General features: G+C 43.7%; 1 protein-coding gene across 4 annotated transcripts in view; it reads right to left on the minus strand.

Moving 5' to 3' along the window:
* Positions 1 to 4512, minus strand: part of ZDHHC20 (zinc finger DHHC-type palmitoyltransferase 20) — a 68038-nt gene extending 63526 nt beyond the window's left edge. For all 4 annotated transcript variants that reach the window (XM_030307747.1, XM_030307730.1, XM_030307736.1 and 1 more), the window contains exon 1: positions 4304 to 4512. In XM_030307747.1, the coding sequence (XP_030163607.1) occupies positions 4304 to 4421 (118 nt within the window). In that variant the 5' untranslated portion in view covers positions 4422 to 4512. The remainder of the gene's footprint in view (positions 1 to 4303) is intronic.
* Between the last annotated feature and the right edge of the window lie 18128 nt (positions 4513 to 22640).

Consider the following 22640-nt stretch of genomic DNA (forward strand, 5'->3'; position numbering starts at 1 on the left):
CCATGCAGTAGTTTCTTCATAAGTTAAATAAATGGAATGATTAGATCATCTCTAAAATCTCTCTGGGCTCTAAGATCTTCTACATGCCACATAAGAGGTACACGTCTACTATTAACAGCTCTAGCTGACCTGAATGAGACATCCTGATAAAACGCTGGGAACCTGAATTAGCACTTTCCTCAGAAATAACCATCTTGACCAAAGTGTAAAAATGGGGCAATCCGCCCATAAATTCATGTTTAAATATCAGCCTTGGGAGAAAATCAAAAGAGGAGTTCAGCTGAACACCAAGCACCGATATGACTAATTACTTGATCCTTATTTCTCTGCTTATCACCCTTGTAACATGGCCACCTTCGATTAATTAATTCTTACTCAATTTTGTCCTCAGTATTATTCCGTCTTGTAACAGGAATTACACATTTCATACGTGTGTGTATGGAATTACAAAATTAGAAACTTACAGAGGCTAAGATGGAATGAGGGCCTCTCATAACCCATTTGTCAACTGTCTTCCTGTGGGCCAGGCATTTTAATTGTCTGAGATATTTAGGAACCCTCTGCGGCTACCTTTTAGGAGAAAATTACCTTCTATACATATATTACAGATAAGACTGAAATCTGCCTTCAGTGTACAGATCCTGATAACCAAGTAGACTATTCTTGCATAGTAGTTAATTTTATTTTTTTAATATTTATTCATTTTTTTCAGAGACAGAGAGAGACAGAGCATAAGCGGGTAAGGGGCAGAGAGAGAGACACACACACACAGAATCCGAAGCAGGCTCCAGGCTCCAAGCCGTCAGCACAGAGCCCGACGCGGGGCTCGAACTCAAGAACCGCGAGATCACGACCTGAGCCGAAGTCGGACGCTTAACCGCCTGACCCATCCAGGCGCCCCGCATAGCAGCTATTTTTAAAAGCACGGGTTCTAGCTCCAAGCCACTTGACGCCACTTACTGGTTGTATGACCCTGGACAAATTATTTCACTTCTGAGTATTAAATGAATTAACACAGTAAAGATACAATCATCCTTTCCCATCTGGTTTGATAAAAAAAATTACCAGGAACTAAGAAAACTCTGTAAAAATTATTAAAACAGCACTTTATTTTTTTATTTTAATTCATGTAGTTAACATACTAGTGTTGTATCAGTTTCAGGTGTAAAACAGGCCGATTCAACAATTCCATACAGCACTCCGTGCTCATCGAGTGTACTCTTAATTCCCTTCACCGACTTTACCAATCCTCTCACCTACCTCCCCTATGTTCTCTGTAATTAACAGCCCATTTTTTGGTTTGCCTTTTTTTTTCCTGTTGTTCATTTGTTTTGTTTCTTAAATTCCACCTAAGAGTGAAATCACATATTTTTCTCTAACTGATTTCATTTAGTATAATAGTCTCTAGCTCCGTCCATGTTGTTGCAAATGGCAAGATTTCATTCTTTTTTATGGCCGAGTAATATTCCCTTGTATATATACACCATTTCCTCTTTAGCCGTTCGTCAACCGGTGGATACTTGGGCTACTTCTGCAGTGTAGCTATTGTAAATAATGCTAAAACAGCACTTCAAGTAAAACTCACACTTCACTCAACTTAAAGCAAAGTTATATAGCGATATATTCTAATGGCAGGGTCCGTGCTATGAAAACAAATATATATAAGCAGTAAAGATAGTTTTACTATGAAAGTGAATGAGCTTTTATGCTCAACCAGACAGTCCCGTGACACTGCACACCTCCCAAATCCTCCCTAGTTAAACTCAGATAACTTAGAAGTATTAAAATTTTTTTAAATATTTATTATTTTGAGAGAGAGAGGGACAGAGTGTGAGTGGGAGAGGGGCAAAGAGGGAGAGGGAGACACAGAATCCGAAAGCAGGCTCCAGGCTCTTAGCTATCAGCATGGAGCCCGACGTGGGGCTCGAACCACCAGACCACGAGATCATGATCTGAGCCAAAGTCAGACACTTACCTGACTGAGCCACCCAGGCATCCCAAACTTAGAAGTATTGAATGCAGGCCCTATGGAAGACCTTTCACTACTGAATATTTTAAAATTTTGTCAAGCACTGGGCCTTAATTGTTGCAGAATGTGTAACTTCATGAAATCCTGGGGTATGCTCTCTAAAGGATGGGCCTAAAGCCTAACTCAAGGTACGATCTCCAGAAAGGGCAACCACTTATCCCCACCGAAACCCCTTCCCCAATCATGGAACAATTATAGTTGCACTGACTCACTAAAGGTTACCTGGAGAGAATAAAGATGTGGATCACAGTACAACGGCCACTCAACAATTGTGTGACCAAAGGACGACCTATGTGCTCAGTCTCATTTCCTACATCTGTAGAGACATCTATGCTATGAGATACTGAGGATTAAAGGAGAGAATGAATAAAATGTCCCCTCCACCCACACTCGCACCCAGAACTTCCCAATTCATATTCATTTCCCTTTCCTTATGTTTAATGTCACCTTTTGATATTCTGGACAAAACGCATCTATAGGTTAAGACGTGTGATTTCAACGTAACAGCGTTCCTTCACAAGACGCACTTCGAAGCCACTGTGGCATTAGAATGGCATGGGAATAATCTTCTGACAGAATTAAATGAGACTGGTACCACTTCTGGAATAAACGCCCACTTCAGAGTAAATAAGACCAAGTATTATCAAAAGCGGAAGAGAATCAATCCTATGATCACTATCACTTTTGGGAAGCAGCTTCAAGAAATACCTAAATCTAGTCCATTTTAACGGATTCAAACATCATTTTTCAATCACATTCAACAGATGAACGCTATTATTATTGACAGCTAATTTATTCTGGGCCTAGTCGCAGGGGTAGTTTTCTGTATAATTTTTTTGAAGGTGGCTATTTTCATTTAAAAACCGACCCTGAAACTTCCTGAACCAAAGCATTCTTTCACGTGCAGGACTCGGTCCAAACCAAGTAGAGAGCTGCACAGATCCCAGAGCCACAACCCGACGCGTCCCGGGTTTGCCACTTGCAAGAGGACTGGGTGGTGTAACTACTTTTCATTTCATCCTGTTGGGATCAGTCTAGCTCAGGTGGCTCTTTTATCAAGTGCATGTCACAAGAGCCCTCTGGATAGCTTTGGCCTCAGTCTGGGGACGAGCTAGATCATTCTGGGATGCCAAGGGACTGCTTTTACTAACACCACTTCCCACTCGGTCCTGAGTTTTCACGAAGCACTGGTATAAACAGCAGACATACGGGAAAGCAGAAGGCTAGCCTAACCGTCTAGCCTAACCCTAGAACAGCCGCACACTCAAAGCCTACGAACATTTAAGGCCGAGCAACCAATCACTGTGACACACACAGTCGGAGCCCTCAAACAACGTTTTGATTACAAACAATTCCCTTCCATCTTAACGGCAACTTATTCAAATCGGAATCGTACATCCTCGAAGTGTACCGCCATGCTACTCCTCTTTTTTTTTTTTTTTTTTTTTTTTTTTAATCCCAGGGAACCTGGTGAGAAACTGGGAACGAAGAACTAACGAGAGAATCGGCAGTAACGAACATAAGACCTCAAACCCCCAGCATGGACGTAATATAAAAGAGAATCGGGCTGGATCTCATCTCACTCATTCTTTCGGTCTTAAAAATGGCATTTTGTTAAGTTCCTGGATTCAGACTCGAAAGAAATGAACTTTAAAACGGGTCCCGCGCCACGAGAAATCAGAAGCGGGCGCTCACTCTTGCGCCGCTCACCTGCCTGCGGTCAGCAGGGGACAGCGAACAGACCACCTGTCCCCACCCCGCCCCCCACCCCCCACCCCGGCCCCCAGCCGGCTCTTCGGGTGGCCCAGTTTTCCTCTCGCGCTGCTTAGGCGATCGAGGAGGGACAGATTTCTTTATTGCCAACATTAACAAAAGCAAAGAATGCAACACACACACACACACACACACACACACACACACACACACACACACTTGGACGATGTGCGGCTGCTCCTTTCGAGGAAAGCCCCTCTCTGAGCGCTCCGCCCCAGGAGAACGAGGCGCCCGCGGGGGACCGCAGACCCCAGGACGCTCACACCGCCTCGCTCCGCCCCGACCTCGGCCCCGAGGAGCGCGGCGCGGGGTGTCGCGCACGCCGGAAGGCCGCGCCGCCCCGCACCGCCGCGACAAAGCCACGGGCGCGGCGGCCCGGCCTTCCTCCCGGGTCTGGGCCGGACCCCGGCCGCCTGGCGAGCGCAGGCGCCGGCCGGCGGGGCGCGGGGCCGCAGAGGCCCGGCCTTCCGCCCGCCCGCAGCCCGGCCGCCGGGTACTCACACACGCACAGCTCCACCACGTACGCGTAGTAGGACCAGACGACCACGAAGGTGATGAAGAGCACCGGCACCCAGCCCACGCCGCGCTGGCAGCAGCGCCAGAACGTCCACGGCGCCATGTTCCGCTGGCGGCTGCAGAAGCGGGCGCCCCACGGTCGAGGGGAGCGCCAGGCCCCCGGCGGCGGCGGCGGCGGCGGCGACTCGGGAGCTCCGGGCCGCTCCTCGTCCAGGCGCCCCGCCTCCGAGGCCGAGCCCGAGCCCGAGCCCCGGGAAGAGGAGAAGGGAGGCCCCTCCGCGACTCCTCCCCCCGCCTCGCCCGGCCGGGTCCCGCCCCGGTCCTGCATCCCGCCGCCCCCACCCCCACCCCCACCCCCACCCCGCCCCCGCGCCCACGCCCGCCCCGCCCCCGCGCGCCGCAGCCCGCGCCGCGCCTCCGGGGGCGTGGCTCCCGCCGCCGGAGGAGGCGGGGCCCGGGCGTGGGGGCGGGGCCTGCGCCGGCGGCGGCCGTTGGGGCGTGGCGGGGCTGGGTGCGGACCGGCCCGGGGGGCGGGGGAGGCCGCGGCGGCCGAGAAGGGAGCGAGCCCGGCGCGGTGCGCGCGGCGACGGACGCTTCCTGGGTGGCTGCCCGGGAGAGGACGTGGCTTTCGTGGATTGCGTCTCACGTCGGGGGGCAGCTGGGAATGATTTCCTTGGCCGGGTCGTGGGCCTCGGGCCGCGAAGTACGGAACTTGCTCCCCTGGGGTCCTGCGGACCCTGACTGGTCGGGGCCCATTTTCCGATAAGGAGCAGACCGTGCCCCCCTCCAGTGCGGGCGAGGAATGGGTATTGTTTTAAGCTCCTCCGATGGTTACGATGACCTCTCAGGTTAGGAACCCCTGTACTTGGAAGTAATATGCTCCGTATTGCAGGCAGAACTGACAGATGAAAACACCCCTTTGGTCGATCCCTCCTTCCCAGGAGGAGGAGGTGCCCAGGGGCGACCTCAGACCCCAGGGCGTTATCATTTTTCGAAGATGGAACTGGTAGTTGCCTGCGATTTAGTATAGAAGCCATGTAGCATCTGGCAATTTGATCTGGAACCCAAATTTAAGATCGGGTGTGAGAAGTGGGGGAACCACCGGCTCCCTGCCCCCCAAACGACTACTGAATCTTCGAGAATTTATTTACAACTGGGGCACCTTGCTAAATGATGCCTGTAGTCATAACAACCCTGAAGCATCGCTGTGAAGACATCATAATACAAGGTCAGGAGCATGACGAGTTATTCCAAGCCGCATCTCCAGTTGCTCTCATGTCTATTTTGGTTAGACTAAGATTTTAATTAGCTACTGCTCTCCACGTCTCCGTGAGATGGATTTCCCCCTTTTATGGGTGTGATAAAAAGCTGGTGAGAGCAAATAATATTTAACCACCGCGCACCGGTGCTGGAAACAATAAAGGATGTGGGAAATATTTTGTTGTCCCAGATTCTGTGTCTTGAAAGTGGTGTTAGTGGCAAAACTGACAGCAGGTTGAAGGCATTAAAGTCGAGCAAATTCAGCTTCTTGTCCAGAGAGGCTTCTCAAGGAGGTTTAGGCTTCAGGCTGGAATTTGGATTGACAGGCAAGACCATAACTTAAAGCCTTTTTCCTTCCTGCCATCCTGTATATAAAAATCATCCCATCCCACTAAAGCTCAGTACAAATGCCATGTCCTCTAGAAGTCATTCTTAATCGGGGAATGATTCATTTCCATTGTGCCGTTTTGCTCCTAATACACGTATTGGTTTCCTAGGACTGCCATAACAAAGTACCACAAACTGAATGGCTTAACACAACAGAAGCGTATTGTCTCAGAGTTGTGAAGGCTAGAAGTCCTAAATTAAGGTGACGGCAGGGCTGTACTCCCTCTGAAAATTATAGAGGATAATCCTTGCCCATTTCTGGTAGCAGCCAGCAATCCTGAGGATTCCTCGGCTTGCAGCTATATCACTCTAATCTCTGCCTCGATTGTCGCATGACGTTTTCCCTTCCTGTGTCTGTATCCGTCTTTCTCTATTGGATTAAGGACCCATCCTACTCCAGTACTACCGCGTCTTAAGTAACAATATCTGCAAGGATTCTATTTCCAAATAAGGTCACGTTCTAAAGTACTAGGGGTTAGGACTTCAACATATCTTTTGGGGAACACCATCCGACCCACAACAACACACATATTTTTGATAGTTAATTGTAAATGTCACTTTGCCTACTACCTTGTGAGATCCTTGAAGGTAGATGGTATCTACACATCTGATTTTCTCCACAGTGCCTTGTGAGTGGGAAATTTTCAATAGCTTTTTCTTGAGTGGATGTTTAAATGCTTCCATTATGATCTAGCTATTCTTCCTAACTTTTGGAGTCACCAACCGGATCACATTAGTTTTGATTTCTAAATGATTGTCACGTGTCCTAAGAAGGTGTCGATTCTACATGGGATCGAGAGAATGTTTCTGATCTATTGCCTTGTCCTGAGATCATTCCACATTTTCAGGGAGGTAATAACATTTTCATTCTTTTGAGAATTTTTCTATCTTAAATGACGAGACATGAGTTAATGTTCCTTTGCCTGTAATCACTAAGAACCTGCAACTTAGATTCCTTCCTTCCTTCTCCATGTTGGGCTGGTGATTTCTCACCGTCTCTGCTACTGATTGTGACAACAGAGTATCATTAAAGACTTTAGGCAGGGTAGTGGTGTGAGTTGAATTACATTTTATCACAATCCCCCGGCCTGAGGGGGAAGAATGGACTGGAGGAAAGAAAGACTAGAGGCAGAGAGACCAGTTAGGATAATGCTGCAGTCATGCCAGCAACAGGTATGGTGGCCCGAACTTGGGTGTGGCAGTGAAGAGAGTGATAAGAAAGCTATTTAGGGCTTCAGATCAACTTTGACATACCCACTCTGCTCCAAAAGCACATCAATAGTAAATATAAATCTAAACATAGAAAACTAATCAGACCAACTCAGGTTCAAACCTCCAGTCCCAACTTCTCTTGTCCTCAGTCCTCAATAAAGGGGACAGAAAAAAGTGCTCAACCCCTTGGATCATGGCTTTTAGCAGAGGCCGAAGGACACAGTGCAGCTCCCTGACCTGGAAGTAGACCAAACTGCCAGCTGTGACTTGATATGGTGTCCCTATTATTACCACCATCTAGGAACCTCAAAATGCCATTTCAAGTTCAAGTTTTGAACTACAAGATGGAGAAGAGTAAGGGCAGCTAGAGGCAGCTATGGAACCATTAGACAGGGTTTACGGAAACCATGTGGATATGGAAAGAGTGAAGAAAAAAATACAAACTCACAAATTCAGAATCAAGTAACAATGCCCAAACCCACAAAGATACTAAGAAAGAATGCAGGGACGCGTGGGTGGCTTAGTCAGTTGAGTGTTCAACTCTTAATTTCAGCTCAAGTTATGACCTCACGGTTGTGGGATCGAGCCCCATGTTGGGCTCTGTGCTGGGCATGGAGCCTTCTTGAGATTCTCTCTCTCCCTCTCCCTTTTCCTCTGCCCCACCCCTGCTTGCAATTTCTCTCCCTCCAAAAAAAAAAAAAAATCACGCAAAAAATTTAATTCATTCAAAACAAAATTAATTTTACGAAGCAATCTTAAAAAGACTTCCAAACTCTATATTGCATGCCCAAAGAGGTAAAAGAATAACTTCTATCTAAATAGAACAAGAAAATATGAAACACATAATAAACAAAAACGGAAAAAGAGCAGGTGGCTTTGAAAAATATTTAGGAAGCTTCAAGATAATGAAATATTGTTGTCAAATTTAAAAAATCAATAAAATAAGTGTAATCTGGACACCAGAGAAGAGGGACTTAGCAAGTTGGAAGACAGTGCTGAGTAACTCATGCAGAACACAACACAGACAGTTTTCTTTAAATATGAAAACACATGGAAAAACACTTAAATTAGCAGGCTTCAACATAAATCTTTACTAAGAGTTCCAGAAGGGGGTGCCTGGGTGGCTCAATTGGTTGAGCTTCCAATTCTTTTTTTTTTTTTTTAACTTCTTTTTATTTTATTTTTGTATTTATTTATTTTAATATAATTTATTGTCAAGTTGGCTAACATACAGTGTATACAGTGTGCTTTTGGTTTGGGGGGTGGATACCCAAAATCCTAGAGGAGAAAACAGGTAACAATCTCTTTGACCTCAGCCGCAGCAATTTCTTGCTCCACACGTCTCCAAAGGCAAGGGAATTAAAAGCAAAAACAAATTATTGGGACTTCATCAAGAGCTTCCAACTCTTGATTTCTGCTCAGGTCATGATCTCATGGTTCATGAGTTCAAGCCCCGCATTGGGCTCTGTGCTGACAGTGTGGGGCCTTGCTTGGCACTCTCTCTCTCTCTCGCTCTGTCTCTGCCCTTCCCCTTCTCTCTCTCTCTCTCTCTCAAAAAATAACTAAAAAAACCTTTTTATTTAAAAAAAAAAAAGAGTTCCAAAAGAAGAGAATGAGAGGGGCGCCTGGGTGGCGCAGTCGGTTAAGCGTCCAACTTCAGCCAGGTCGCGATCTCGCGGTCCGTGAGTTCGAGCCCCGCGTCAGGCTCTGGGCTGATGGCTCAGAGCCTGGAGCCTGTTTCCGATTCTGTGTCTCCCTCTCTCTCTGCCCCTCCCCCGTTCACGCTCTGTCTCTCTCTGTCTCAAAAATAAATAAAACGTTAAAAAAAATTTTAAAAATAAAAAAAAGAAGAGAATGAGAATAATATTCAAGAAGCAAGTTTTGAAGAGATTATACATCAGAGTATTTCATAATTGAAGAAAGATGTAAGTCTTCTGTTAAAATGGCACTTGAATATCAACCAGGATAAATAATGATAAATCTTTACCTAGACAAAGAGTAGTGAAACTATTGAGCGTTTAGGAAAAAGAAAAAACTCTTACAGAATCCCAGGCGTAAAAGTTAAATGACCAAAGAAACACCGATTAGACTGATGGCTGACTTCTTATTAGCCATGACAGATGCCAGGACAGAATGAAGTAATATTTTCAAAGTGCTGAGAGAAAATACGATCCTTAAATCTTATCCCCAGAGAAATGATTACTTAAGAATAAAGACAAACTGAAAATGCCATCAATGGAATGGGAGCAAATACTTTTAATCATATGTCTGCTAAGGGATCGATATCAAGAATATATAAAGAGCCCCTACAACTGCACAACAACAAAACCAGACAACTCCATTAAAAAGTGAGCAAAGGAGTGCTCACTTCTGCAGCACATACACTAAAAAGTGGGCAAAGGAGTTGAATAGATATTCCTCCGAAAAGTTATATGCAAATGACCAATAAGCACATGAAAAGACACTCAACATTACTAACCATTAGGAAAATGCAGAACAAAAAAATGAGATGCCACTTTACACCCATTAGGATGGCTATTCTGAAACAAACAACATGGGTTCCTGGGTGGCTCAGTTGGTTAAGCATCTGACTTTGCTCAGATCATGATCTCATGGCTTATGAGTTCGAGCCTCGCATCGGGCTCTCTGCTGTCAGCACAGAGCCCGCTTTGGAGCCTCTGTCCCCCTCTGTCTCTGCCCCTTCCCCACTCGTTCTCTATCTCAAAATACATAAAAAACAACAACAACAAAAGAAGGAAATAACAAATTTTGAGGATATGAAGAAACTTGGAACACCTGTATGCTGCTGGTGGGAATATAAAATATATTTATATATAAACAGAAAATATAAAACTTGTGTGGCTGCTGTGGAAAACATATGGCAATCCCTCAAAAAATTAACCACGGAATGATCCTATGATCTACTTCTGGTGTATCCCCCAGAGAAAAAAAGCAGGGACTCACACAGATATTGTACACCCACGTTCATAGCAGCACTATTCACAATTGTTGAAAGGTGGAAATGAAGACACCATCCAAACACCCATCTTATCAGTTCAGAGCACTAGAGGTCATTTCATCCCCAGGCACAGCTGAAGGAACCAAGAACACATAGGCCTAGCTCAAGGGATGGGAATGCTTGCTTATCATCAAAGGAACTTGTAGGACAAGTAGTTAATCAGCAATTACCCTACAGATATTATCACATGTTCCTAATGAAATCTCATTTTTTTTAATGTTTATTTTTGAGAGAGAGAAAGAGAGAGAGAGAGAGGGAGACACAGAATCTGAAGCAAGCGCCAGGCTCTGAGCTGTCAGCACAGAGCCCAAGGTGGGGCTCAAACCCGTGAACTGTGAGATCATGACCCGAGCTGAAGTTGGACGCTTAACTGACTGAGCCACCCAGGCGCCCCTATTAGAAAATAATTTTCAATATGCAGAGAAGTTACGAAGATGCTACAGAGAGTTCCCATATAACCTTCACCCAGCTTCTCTAACGTTAGTATCTTACGCAACGATGGCGTAATTCTCAAAAGTAAGAAATGAACCCTGGTAGGACACTTTTCACTAAACTACAGGCTGGTTTTTGCCAGTTTTTCTGCTAATGTAATTTTCTGGTCCAGGATTTGCATTTAGTTATCATGTCTTCTTGGTCTCCTTCTGTGCACTCAAACTGCAGTAGGTGACTGATGTCAGCCTTCTGTGACCCCTTCAAGAGACCTCAAGGAAATATCAAAAGCAGGAAGAACCGGGAAGCCAGTTAAGCAGAAGCATGCAGGCAATATTTTTGGACAATCAGATATGATAGAAACATAATGTATTAAGATGCCCTAAGGGTCTTCCTCACGTCTATGTGGAAATCCGAAAACCTTAAGTTTTACAACCAAAGTATACCTTGTGAAGCTTACAAGCACATATACCCCTATACGCTTTAAATTCTAGAATCCCGTTTTTAATTCTAGAATCGTTTTTAATTCTGGAAGCTGTGGAGCAGTTCTTCAGGGCAATCTGAAAAACTCCCAGTCTACTGTCCTCAGGAGGATAATGAATAAAGTGCTTCCTAACCTACTTGGAGGTTGGCTTTCAGTCAACACTTCTTTCTCTGACCATTTCTCAGACATTCCTTGCCTTGCATGGAAAAACACTTTTGAAAAGGACTGATCAGGTATTTTGTGGAAGGCCCCTCAATTTGGGTTTGTCTGATGCTTTCCCTTGACTAGACTGGGGCTATGGGTTTGGGGGAAGAAAACTGCAGAGATGATGTGCTTTTCCCCGCCGATCATGTCAGTGTGGACATGCTCTTACTGGTAATATTAGTCTGGCCTCCATCCCTTGGATAAGATGCTATCGCTACGGTGAAGTCACAATTTCTCTCTTTCCCTACACTATTCATTGGAAAACAGTCATTAAGTCTGGCCGCACTCACGGAGTGGGTAGTTAAATTCTACCTCCCGGAGGGAGGAATGTCAAAGAATGTGTGGACATCTATTCCAACCGTTAACAGTAATTGGAGGTACTTTGAGGCTATGCAAATATCCTGTTTCTCTGTGAGGTTTCTCAAATTTTAACATCCATCTGGGGACCTGGGCTGCGGCAAGGCCTTTTTCTTTGCTGCATCGTTGACTAATGATCTGTTTCTTGACTAATGAGATACAGCCAAAAAAGGAGTCCAGAGATTCAGCTGTCACGATGAGATGACAGATAGATTCCTGACCCTGATGACCGCAAGAGTTTCTGGTTTGGTTACGTTCATGTTTGCACATCTGGAAGTCTGTCCTCCAGAAAGCTTCTTGGCCGCTTGTTCATCTATCAGTCCAGGCATGTGTCACTGATTGCATTTAGCCGACAGAGAAGAGTCTGGGTGTGGCTGCTGCCGTTGGAAACATCGACTGACTCCTTGTAGGAGGAGAGCAGATTTCAGGAAACATTCACAACTCCACAGTCTCCACTGTTGTGATCTCTCTCTCTCTCTCTCTCTGATCACTTTGAATTAAGAGCTGACAAGTTCTCGGAAAACAAAAGCAGAAAGGACACACCAACTCGACAGGAGATGGATAGACTCCACTTTGTGTGTGTGTGTGTGTGTGTGTGTGTGTGTGAGTATATGTGAGCGAGTGTGAGTGTGAATGTGTGTGTACAGGGGGTCCAGCTTTTGGAACTGCCCTGTAATCATCCTGTTTGTCCCTATATAATACACTCAGGTATCTCTCCTATGTATGATTATTTAATTAAACACAGTCACTTTTGGGGTGCCTGGTGGCCCAGTCGGTTAAGTATCCAACTCTTGACTTTGACTCAGGTCATGATCCCAGGGTTGGGAGATCAAGCCCCAAGTCGGGCTCTGTGCTGAGCGTGGAGTTTGCTTAAGATTCTCTCCCCCCACTTTCTCTGCCCCTCTACCCGCTCGCCTGCGTGTGCTAGCTCTCTCTCTCGCTCTCAAAACAAACAAACATAGTCACTTTCCCCAGACTGCAAGCTTTTTAAAAGAGTGACTAGGTCTGTTTTGCTTAGCACTGATAGCCCAGCGCATTGCCAGGGACATAAAAGGCACTAAATCATATTAAATGATCATCTGAATGATAAGTACCCTGGAATTATGTATGTCAATGCTTTCCTGATTCTTCTAGAACTCCCTATAACTTCAATCACAGAGGCAGTCTTGTATATGATGGTTATATTCTCTAGGTTATTAGAATAGTGTTATAGTTTATATTATGAGGTGAAAAAAATTTTGTGGATGAGCCTAGGGATTGAACTTTAATATAGAGCCCTATTCAGGATAAATTGACTTTGGGCAGACTAGAAAAAAGATTGTGGAGTCAGTGGTATTTGGACTCAGATTCCAGCTTCGTCCCTTATCAGCCATGTAGTATTGGGAAATTTGTCTCAGCTCCCTGAGACTTTTTTCCTTTGTATAGCAGGGGTAATAGTATCTATCTCAGCATTTGCCAGGACTAGATGAAGTTTTAAGTACAATGTAGGCATATGGGTATTAACGTAGTATACGTAAAACAAGTATATGTATATACTTGTCTGTATGTATACACACATGTATATACACACATACGTTTTCATATGTATATATGAATCTGTCTGTTTATCATCTACCTATATTATATATCTATAGTTCCTGGTATATATATAGCAACTGTATCAGTCAGGGGCCACATTAAGTATTTCAACAAAGTGTACTATGAAGGAATGGGTCAAACAGGTGTTAGAGAACTAACAAAGCAAAGGGAAAGCGCAGGGAAAGCACCTGCAGCAAGGGCTACCACTCCCAAGGCCAGGGGCACAAAGGGGAGAGGTCAGGTGTGTCAAGATCTAGAAGCTTGGGGGAAAGGCCCTGCCCTGCTCAGGGAGGGGGGCGCCTGCCAGTCAGTACTGGCCCTCCAGGACACAATGGGCTGGTTCTGGGAGCTTCACAACAATAACAACAAGAGCCCGAGACTGGTACCAGCAGCTGCCAGGGCGAAGGCTGTGACCGTGGGGACACCGCCAGGACAGCAGGCCAACGGGAGCTGCTCCAGCCCTGAAGAACCTCCCAGCAAAGGGGAACAGGCTTTGCAGGGTCTGCCCAGCATCAGAAAGCAGAGGGTGTGCAAGGGAGGGGTGGGAGCCGAGAGACAATAGCTTAGTGACCAGCGAAATCATGTAACTCTATTCGATTCATTCATCATTTTGGCAGCTGCCTAGAATTCCACGGTGCAGCTGTAGAACAGTTTATTTATCCATTTTCATGCTGCTGGATATTCAAGTCGGGTCCAGGGTTTTATCATCTGGAATGATGCTGCAATGAGCGTTTCTTTAATATTCTTTGGATTGTAAAACTTGCGGTTGGGGAGGGCTTTACGACGTTCCACAGACAATAACGGAGTTATTAATCAGTACTCTTTTCCTGCAATATTGGATATCTAATAATTATGCAAATCCAGGTGGTATAAATGTTATAACCAAAATATCTTCTGTTTCCATCCTTTTGGGAATAAAACTCTTACAGAAGGACGATTAGCCCCTCAGGGAGTGCCCTGAACAGAGAGTTTCAATAAAGACTTGATGGCAGTGCTGCTGAGGACGTAACCTCCCCAATTCCGGTGCATTAGCTGCAGATTCCAAAGATTAATTTCCTTCCTCGCTGAATCTAACCAAACACAAATAGCACATGTTAGTGGTAAATATGGTAACTTACTGTGTTTATTTCTCTGAGAGCTGGTAAATATTTAGCTAAGGCATGTCAGTCCAAGGTCAGTCCAAGGTCTCCCAGAGTGCTTCTCCTTTAACAAGGAAGTCCTCTTTGAAACGTTCTGTAGTTTTCTATACATTTGCTTGGTTTTTCTCTTTAAGATCATGCTTGGTGCTCAGGGCAGGTGAAACATTTTGGAAAAGCAAGAGTGCCATCTGGTGGAACGTTGGTATTTAATTTTCTTCTTTCTTTCTTTTCCCTTTTTCTCTTTCTTTCTTTCTTTCATGATTTTAAATTAACTGTAGAGCTACTACAAAAGATTTGCAGGATTCTTTAAATTTTTCTCAATATTAGTTTTTCTTTTTAAACATCTCATCCTTTTGGCATTGGGGTAGTATTAGTATTGATTTGCATCCCAGCTTTTGAGCACAGGTAATTTCCATGAAATGAAATTTAATGTTCAACACGTGCATTTGCAGATACCGATTCTGCTTCTCTTTGGTACCCTGTTGGTAGGGAGGGTGGGGTCTGGAGAAAGATTGCACATGTCAGGAAGAGAAGGATTCCAGGCCCTGGTGCTTTGACTGGTATGTGGGATCCTTACGGGCTTAGAAAGGAAGACGCAGGACCCAAAGACCTCGCTAGCTGCTCTCTGGCCAAATCTTCCTTCTCTTCTACCTCCTGGCCCCACGCAGAAGTAGAAGACGTGCCGTAGCAAGAGGAGGAAAAAAATAAAGTATGCAAGTCAAATTCAGACCTCTTTCATAGCTCTCAATTTATTCCTTTCAAATACACTTGTGGAAAAAGGTTAAGCATATTGAATTTTTGGAGGCATTTGCCTAGTTGCATCCTTTTTTTGGCCAGGCAGCCAACTTCTTGAAAGCTCTCCTGAAGCCTGAGTTCTACCTTGCCCTGCATGCCTCTAGAGACTCCTGAACTGGTTGTGGTTTACATAATTTCATTTTGAGGAGAAAGAATCTACTGTGTGCCTGCCCGGTACCTTCCCATTCTTCTGAGAGCGGCAGTCCGCTGTTTTAGAAAAGGCCCCTGCTCGGCCACACTCCCACCACGCAGCCTCCTAGAAGCCGGCACCCTCTGGCCACAGTTGATTGGTCTGGGCTGGAACCTGATCCGGATGGCCAGCCAATCAGCACCATTCCCAGGAGTTTCTGAATTTCAGAGAGAGCAGAACTGGTCCTTTTCTGGTGCGTGTGCAGTGAAAGAGACAGAGCAGAGCAAAGGATGGTAAAGTTCTGGTGGTTTTCAAGTCCTTGGTTGGAGTTTTTCTAAGTCTCAGCTGCTCCTCTGACTTTCCCAGGGCTTGACTATGTGACACAGTTCCAAAAAGTTCCTCTTTTGTCTAAGTCTAACCTGTTTCAGAATAGTTTTCTACAGGGCCGTCTGGATGGCTCAGTCGCTTGAGTGTCCGACTTCGGCTCAGGTCATGATGCTGCGATCTGTGAATTCGAGCCCCGAGTCGGGCTCTGTGCTGACAGCTCAGAGCCTGTTCCAGATTCTGTTTCAGATTCTGTGTGTGTCTCTCTCTCTCTGCCACTCCCCTGCTCATGCTCTGTCTCTCTCTCTCTGTCAAAAATAAACAAACATAAAAAAAAAAATAAAAAAAAAAAGAATAATTTTCTACCGTCTGTGTCCAAGAGTCTTAATGAATGAATACACATGGAAGGACCACATCAAGGTCACAGAGTGATCAGGAAAGGTTGGCCAGACCAGAGTATTTCAAAAAGATATGTGCATATACCCTTTTAGGTGATGATAAAGTTCTATGAAGAAAAAGTGGAATAAGAAGATGGAGAGGGGTTGGAGATCGCAAGAGGATGGACATTGTGAGAGTCTCTTTGGTAAGAATAGCTTGAGCAGACGGTAGAGGCTGAGAGAGGGGGTCCCATGGAAGACCCAGCGTCAGAACAGTGTAGGCTAAGTGAATAGCAGGGGCAGACATCTCGAGGCAGGAGTGAGCTTGTAGTTCCAGAAGAAACAAAATGGCCACGATGGCCAAGCAAGAAGAAGAAGAATGGGCGGCAGGATGGGGACAGTCGGGGCAGGGCCTGGAAGAACCTTGAGACCACGGTAACATTCATATTTTATTGTTACAGGAGGCCTTCGAAAGTAACCTAAATATGTTATTTACTTTTTTAGTGGTTGTGCCAGAGTTTTCAATATACATTTACAACTAATCACGCCCTCTTTCAGAGAACACTATACACTTCATGTACGACAGGGTGTTCCCAATTTCTCCCTCACACCCAATAATGATAGTATTGCTGTTATTTCATTTCACTTATCTATAAACTGGTGATCCAGAATCACCCAAGATATTGTTGCTATTATCGTTTTGAGCAAACCGTCATCTGTTAAATCAATAAAGAATAAGAAAAAAAAAACCTTCACTTATTCCTTCTCTAATGTTCTCCCTTTATGTAGAGCTGAGTTTCTGACTTACATAATATTTTTTCTTTCTTAAGTATTTCTTTTAACATTTCTTGCAAAGCTGGTACCCTGGCAACAGATTCCCTGAATTTTTGTTTGTTTGCTTCACTTTTGAAGGATGATTTTGCTAGATAGAAAATTCTAGGTTGGTGGGTTTTTTTTTCTTCCAACTCTTTTTTTTTTTTTTAACACATATTCATTTTTGAGAGACAGAGAGAGATAGAGCATGAGCAGGGAGGGGGAGAAAGGGAGACACAGAATATGAAGCAGGCTCCAGGCTCTGAGCTGTCAGCACAAAGCCCGATGTGGGGCTCGAACTCACGAACTGTGAGATCATGACCTGAGCCGAAGTTGGACGCTTAACCGACTGAACCACCCAGGTGCCTCCTTTTTCTTCCAACTCTTATAAATATTTCACTCCATTCTCTTCTTGCTCATGGTTTCTGAAGAGAAATCCAGTGTATGAGCCCGAGAGAAAAAAGTTTTTGGATATATTAATATTCTATTAAATTATAACATGAAGCCATCTCATTAGGTGATGTTGCCTGCATCAGATCCTATTTGTTTTGCTTTATATTGGACCTCAGGTCCATAGTGTTGAGTTAGTCATACTCCTTATTTTGAGGCACGCCATCATTATTGGTCTCATTTTATTTCACTGCTGTTTGCTTTCCTCTTTATTCCTTTTTCTCATCGCCATTCCCTCCCCTCCTCCCCTCTGCCAATGTGGTTGCTCTTGTATTTTAAATTTATGTAAGTTGTATTTGCTATCAATCTTATTTTTTTCTGTTTTAAACTCAATATTATATTTTGAAGATCTATTCATGTGCCATTTTATAGTTCTATTTTGTACCTAGTATTCCACAGCATGCGCTCCCCACATTTTACTTATGCAGCTCGTAGTGGTGGACACCTGTGTTCCTCCACCTTTCCCCCAATTAATACTGGGATGAACATCTTTGTACATGCTCTCATGGAGGTGTGTGCTTGTTTTTCTGAGGGCATCTATCCAAGAGTGAGACTTCTGAGTCACAGGGTGAACACGTAATTTCACTTAAGACCACCAGATTGTTTTAGAAAACAGCAGCATAGGAGGGACTCCATTTCTCCATGTCTACATGAACATTTGGTATTATCAGATTCCTATTTTTTGCCAGTCTGATAAGTGTAAATTGATATCTTGTTGTTTTAATTTGTATTTCTCTGATTGCTAGTGAGCAAAGATTTCTTTTTCAGTCACTCAGATCCATCTCCTACTTACTACTTCATTTTCCTTTCATGAGTTACCCAAATCGGTATTAACTGCTTATTTTCCTACCAAGAGCCTCTTTCTTTCTTTCCTTCCTTCCTTCTTTCATCCACCCACCCATCCATCCATCCATCCATCCATTCATTTCATGTAAGCTCTACGCCCAACATGGGGCTTGAACTCATGACCCCAAAATCAACAGTTGCATGTTGTACCAACTGAGCCATCCGAGCACCCCTCATTTATTTACTTTTTTGTTGTTATATATATATTCAATATTGTATTGACTCTTGGAGGTATTTTGGAAATATATAGATATTTTTCTATTTTGGATCTTCTAGTAGAGTAGTGCCTGAACATATGCATATTGATTACATGTTATTTTATTATAAATTCTTTAAAACATTTGTTAGTGCTTTATGTTATTTTTAAAAAACCTGTGTGTAAGAAGGTTATATTACCTATGAATTTTATTTCAGGAGAGGAAAAAGAACATTACAAAATATTTTTAAAAAATAGTGATGGTGGTAGGGAAGATATTGGGTCTCATCAGATTGAGAACCACTGATCTAGATATTAATCCCTTGTTGACTTCTGACATTTCCAAATATGTTTTCTCAACCTACCATTGGCTAACCTGGTCTGTATTATACATTATGGTTTCTTAAAAAAATAGATTGAGATATAATTCACATACCATATGGTTCAACCATGTAAAGGATAAACTTCAGCATTCATTGGTATATAACATGACTAATTTTTAAAAATTCTGTAAAATATATAACAACATTTTCCATTTTAACCATTTTTAATGTTTATTTTTAAATTTATTTTTGAGTGAGAGAGAGAGAGAGAGCACAAGCTGGAGAGGGGCAGAGAGAGAGAGGGGGAGAGAGAGAATCCCAAGCAGTCTCCATGCTGTCAGTGAAGAGCCTGATGTGGGGCTCAAACTCACAAACCATGAGATCATGACCTGAGACAAAACCAAGAGTCAGATGCTTAGCCAGTTGACCCAGCCAGGTGCCCTATTTTAACCATTTGAAAAACAATTTTTTTTAATGTTTTATTTATTTTTGAGACACACACACACACACACACACACACACACACAGAGACAGAGTATGAGCAGGGGAGGGGCAGAGAGAGGGAAGCACAGAATCCGAAGAAGGCTCCAGGCTGTCAGCAGAGAGCCTGACACAGGGCTTGAACTCACGAGCTGTGAGATCATGACCTGAGCTGAAGTCGGCCACTTAACCAGCTGAGCCACCCAGGTGCCCTCCTAATTTATCCATTTTTAAGTATATAATTAGTGGCATTAATTACCTTCACAAATTTGTGCAACTATCATCACTATTTATTTCCAAAAATGTTCATCATCCAGACTAAAATTCTGTACCCTTAAGCCTTTCCCCATTTTCTTTCCTCCCCAACCCCTGGTGATATCTAATCCACTTTGTGTCTCTATGAAGTTGCCTATGAAGTATCTATGTAAGTGGAATCATACAATATTAGTCCTTCTGTGCCTCGTTTATTTTACTTAGCATGTTTTCAAGGTCATCCATGTAGCATGGCAGAGCCTCACTTCTTTTTGTGGTTGAATAATACTCTGTTGTATGGATATACCATATTTGTTTTTCCATTTATCTGTTGATGGATACTTGAGTGTGTTTTGGCTAAGTATATAATGATGCATGAACAATAATGAATATTGTCATGCAAATATCTGTTTCAATTCCTAGGGGTGGAATTCTTGGATCGTATGATAACTCTATGTTTACATTTTGGGGGAACCACCAAACTGTTTTTCATGAGTGGCTGCACCATTTTAAATTCCCACCAACAATGAATAAGTGTTCCCATTTCTCCACATTCTCACCAAAACTTGGTATTTTCAGGGTTTTTTTTTTTTTTTTTTTATAATAGGCATCTTAATGGGTGTGAATTGGTTTTGATTTGGTTCCCTAGTGGCTAATGATGTTCGGCATCTTTTCATGTGCTCAGTGGCCATTTGTATATCTTCTTTGGAGAATTGTCTACTCAAGTCCTTGGCATATTTTTTGAATCTGGTTGTTTTTGTTGTTGAGTTGTAGGTCTTTATATATTCTGGCTTTTAATCCCTTATCAAGTATATGATTTGTGAATATTTCTCCCATCCTATGGGTTATTTTCATTTTTTTAACATTTTTATTTAATTTTGAGAGACAGAGACAGAGCACAAGTGGAGGAGGGGCAGAGAGAGAGGGAGACACACAATCCAAAGCAGGCCCCAGGCTCTGTGCTATTGGCACAGAGCCAGACACTGGGCTCAAACCCATCAACTGTGAGATCAGTAGCCCAGCCGAAGTCGGAAGCTCAACCTACTGAGCCACCCAGGCACCCCTCTTTTCCTTTTCTTGATACTTTCCTTTGATAAATATATCTTTCTAATTTTGGTGAAGACTAATTTACCTAATTTTTCTTTTGTTGCTTGTGCTTTGGGTGTCATATCTAAGAAATTATTGCCAAATCCAATGTCATGAGCTTGTTCCCTATGTTTTCTTCTAAGAATTTTATAGTTTTAAAGTTCATTGATGGGGCGCCTGGGTGGCGCAGTCGGTTAAACGTCCGACTTCAGCCAGGTCACGATCTCGCGGTCCATGAGTTCGAGCCCCGCGTCAGGCTCTGGGCTGATGGCTCAGAGCCTGGAGCCTGTTTCCGATTCTGTGTCTCCCTCTCTCTCTGCCCCTCCCCCGTTCATGCTCTGTCTCTTTCTGTCCCAAAAATAAATAAACGTTGAAAAAAAAAATTAAAAAAAAAAAAAGTTCATTGAGTTCCTTGGATGTGTATATTCATGGCTTTCACTTAGATTTGGGAAGTTTTCAGCTATTATTTCTTCAAATATGTTTTCTGCTCCTGCTTTTTTCTCTCTTCTGGGATACCTATGCATACCTTGGTATGTTTAACAGTGTCCCACAGGTCCTTCAGACTGTTCATTTTTCTTCATTCTTTTTTATTTCCATTTCTGAGACCACATCATTTCAAATGCATTGTCTTCAAGTTCACCCATTCTTTGTTTTGCCTGTTCAAGTCTGCTGCTAAGTCCCTCTAGTGATCTATTTTGGTCCTTTTCATAATTTCTCTTTATAGACCTTCTTATTTTGTTCAGACATCAGTTTCCTGATTTCCTAAAGGAAATTGTCCTAAAGGTCTTTGTCCATCGTTGCCTTTAGCTCATTGAACATATTTAAGACAGTTAATTTAATGTCTTTGAGTATTAATTCCAGTATCTGGGATTCTTCAGGGATGATTTTTGTGAAATTTTTTTTTCCTGTGAAAAGATCATACTTGCTTGTTGCTTTTTATATTCTATAACTTTTTGTTGAAAACTCGATAGTCCATGTTATAGGAACTCTGGAAACCTAAATTCTTCCACTCCTCTGGGATTTTTTTTCCTTTGGATTAGATCCATCCACTTGTGGCTTTTCCAAACTATTTCTTGACGTGTATACTTTTTGTTTTGTAGTCATCGAAGTTTCTTTTCAATTTTCTCTGTGGCCAGCCCTGACCTGACAAAGATTTCCTTACGTGTCTGGCTCCTAAGAGTAAGGGGGAAAAGTCTTGCCTCGTTAAATTCCATGTGACTCAGAAGCTGCTCATGGGAAGTGGGTGTTGAAAAATGGCTGACCTCTGTGTTGGGCCTTCAGTGACCAAAGGCAGCAATCAGCCATCAACACGACAAACTTTTTGCCCCTCCTGGCTCTAGTAGGCCACACAAGGAATGTAGGTGGCTACGTCCACAGCTGTCTGCTGCTGGGATGTAGGCTGGTAACTGCAACCTTGCAAAAGGCTCAGATTCACCAAAATTTGTCAGCCTCTTCCTTGAGCTCTCCCACAGATGCTGAACTTGAGTTCCACAATAGTGACTTTAGCCAGTTCCCGCCAGCTCAGTAGTGGCTTATGTGGAGAGACAGATTCTTGGGACTCCTCCTCTGCCATCTTTCCTGACATCGTTCTCTATGTTATGTTTGTTTATATTCTTGAACTCCCTGACGGTAAACCTATTTCTGTCTCGGGAGGGAACTTCGCCTTTGTTTCTGTGTGCAGCACCTGTTCTGCCTTTCGACCAGATCAGAGCCCTGGCCAGATTCTCTCACTTGCCCTCTATGTCCAAGGCAGAGGCCAAACCAGAACTGTCTTGTACTTCTGCTAAGACAGATCCTGAGAGAGCGGTCTTCTTTTTCCTGTCCATCCTATAACAGAAAAGCTGAACTACCAGGGAAGGCCATGCACATATGGGGATATTACTCGTCTCATTTTTTTCTTCCTCCTTCCTTCCCTCCTTTTTCTTTCTGATTTCCCACATATTTTTGAGCAACCACGATGTGCCAGCTCTTTGATGGATGCTGGGGAGATGGTCTTAAAAGAACCATAGATCCTTGTTCTTAATGAGCTGCTAGTTGAGTCCGAGAGGCAAGAGAAAAATTTCAGTATACTTGGTGAGGTTTGAAAGAGGTGGAAAAGATGTCGAGGGAGCTAAGAGAGGGACTTCCTAAATGAGTTTGAGGGAAAAGCTGGGAGAAAAACGAGTAACTTCACAAATGAAG

The sequence above is a fragment of the Lynx canadensis genome, chromosome A1, assembly GCF_007474595.2.
Source record: "Lynx canadensis isolate LIC74 chromosome A1, mLynCan4.pri.v2, whole genome shotgun sequence".
Lineage (NCBI taxonomy): Eukaryota > Metazoa > Chordata > Mammalia > Carnivora > Felidae > Lynx > Lynx canadensis.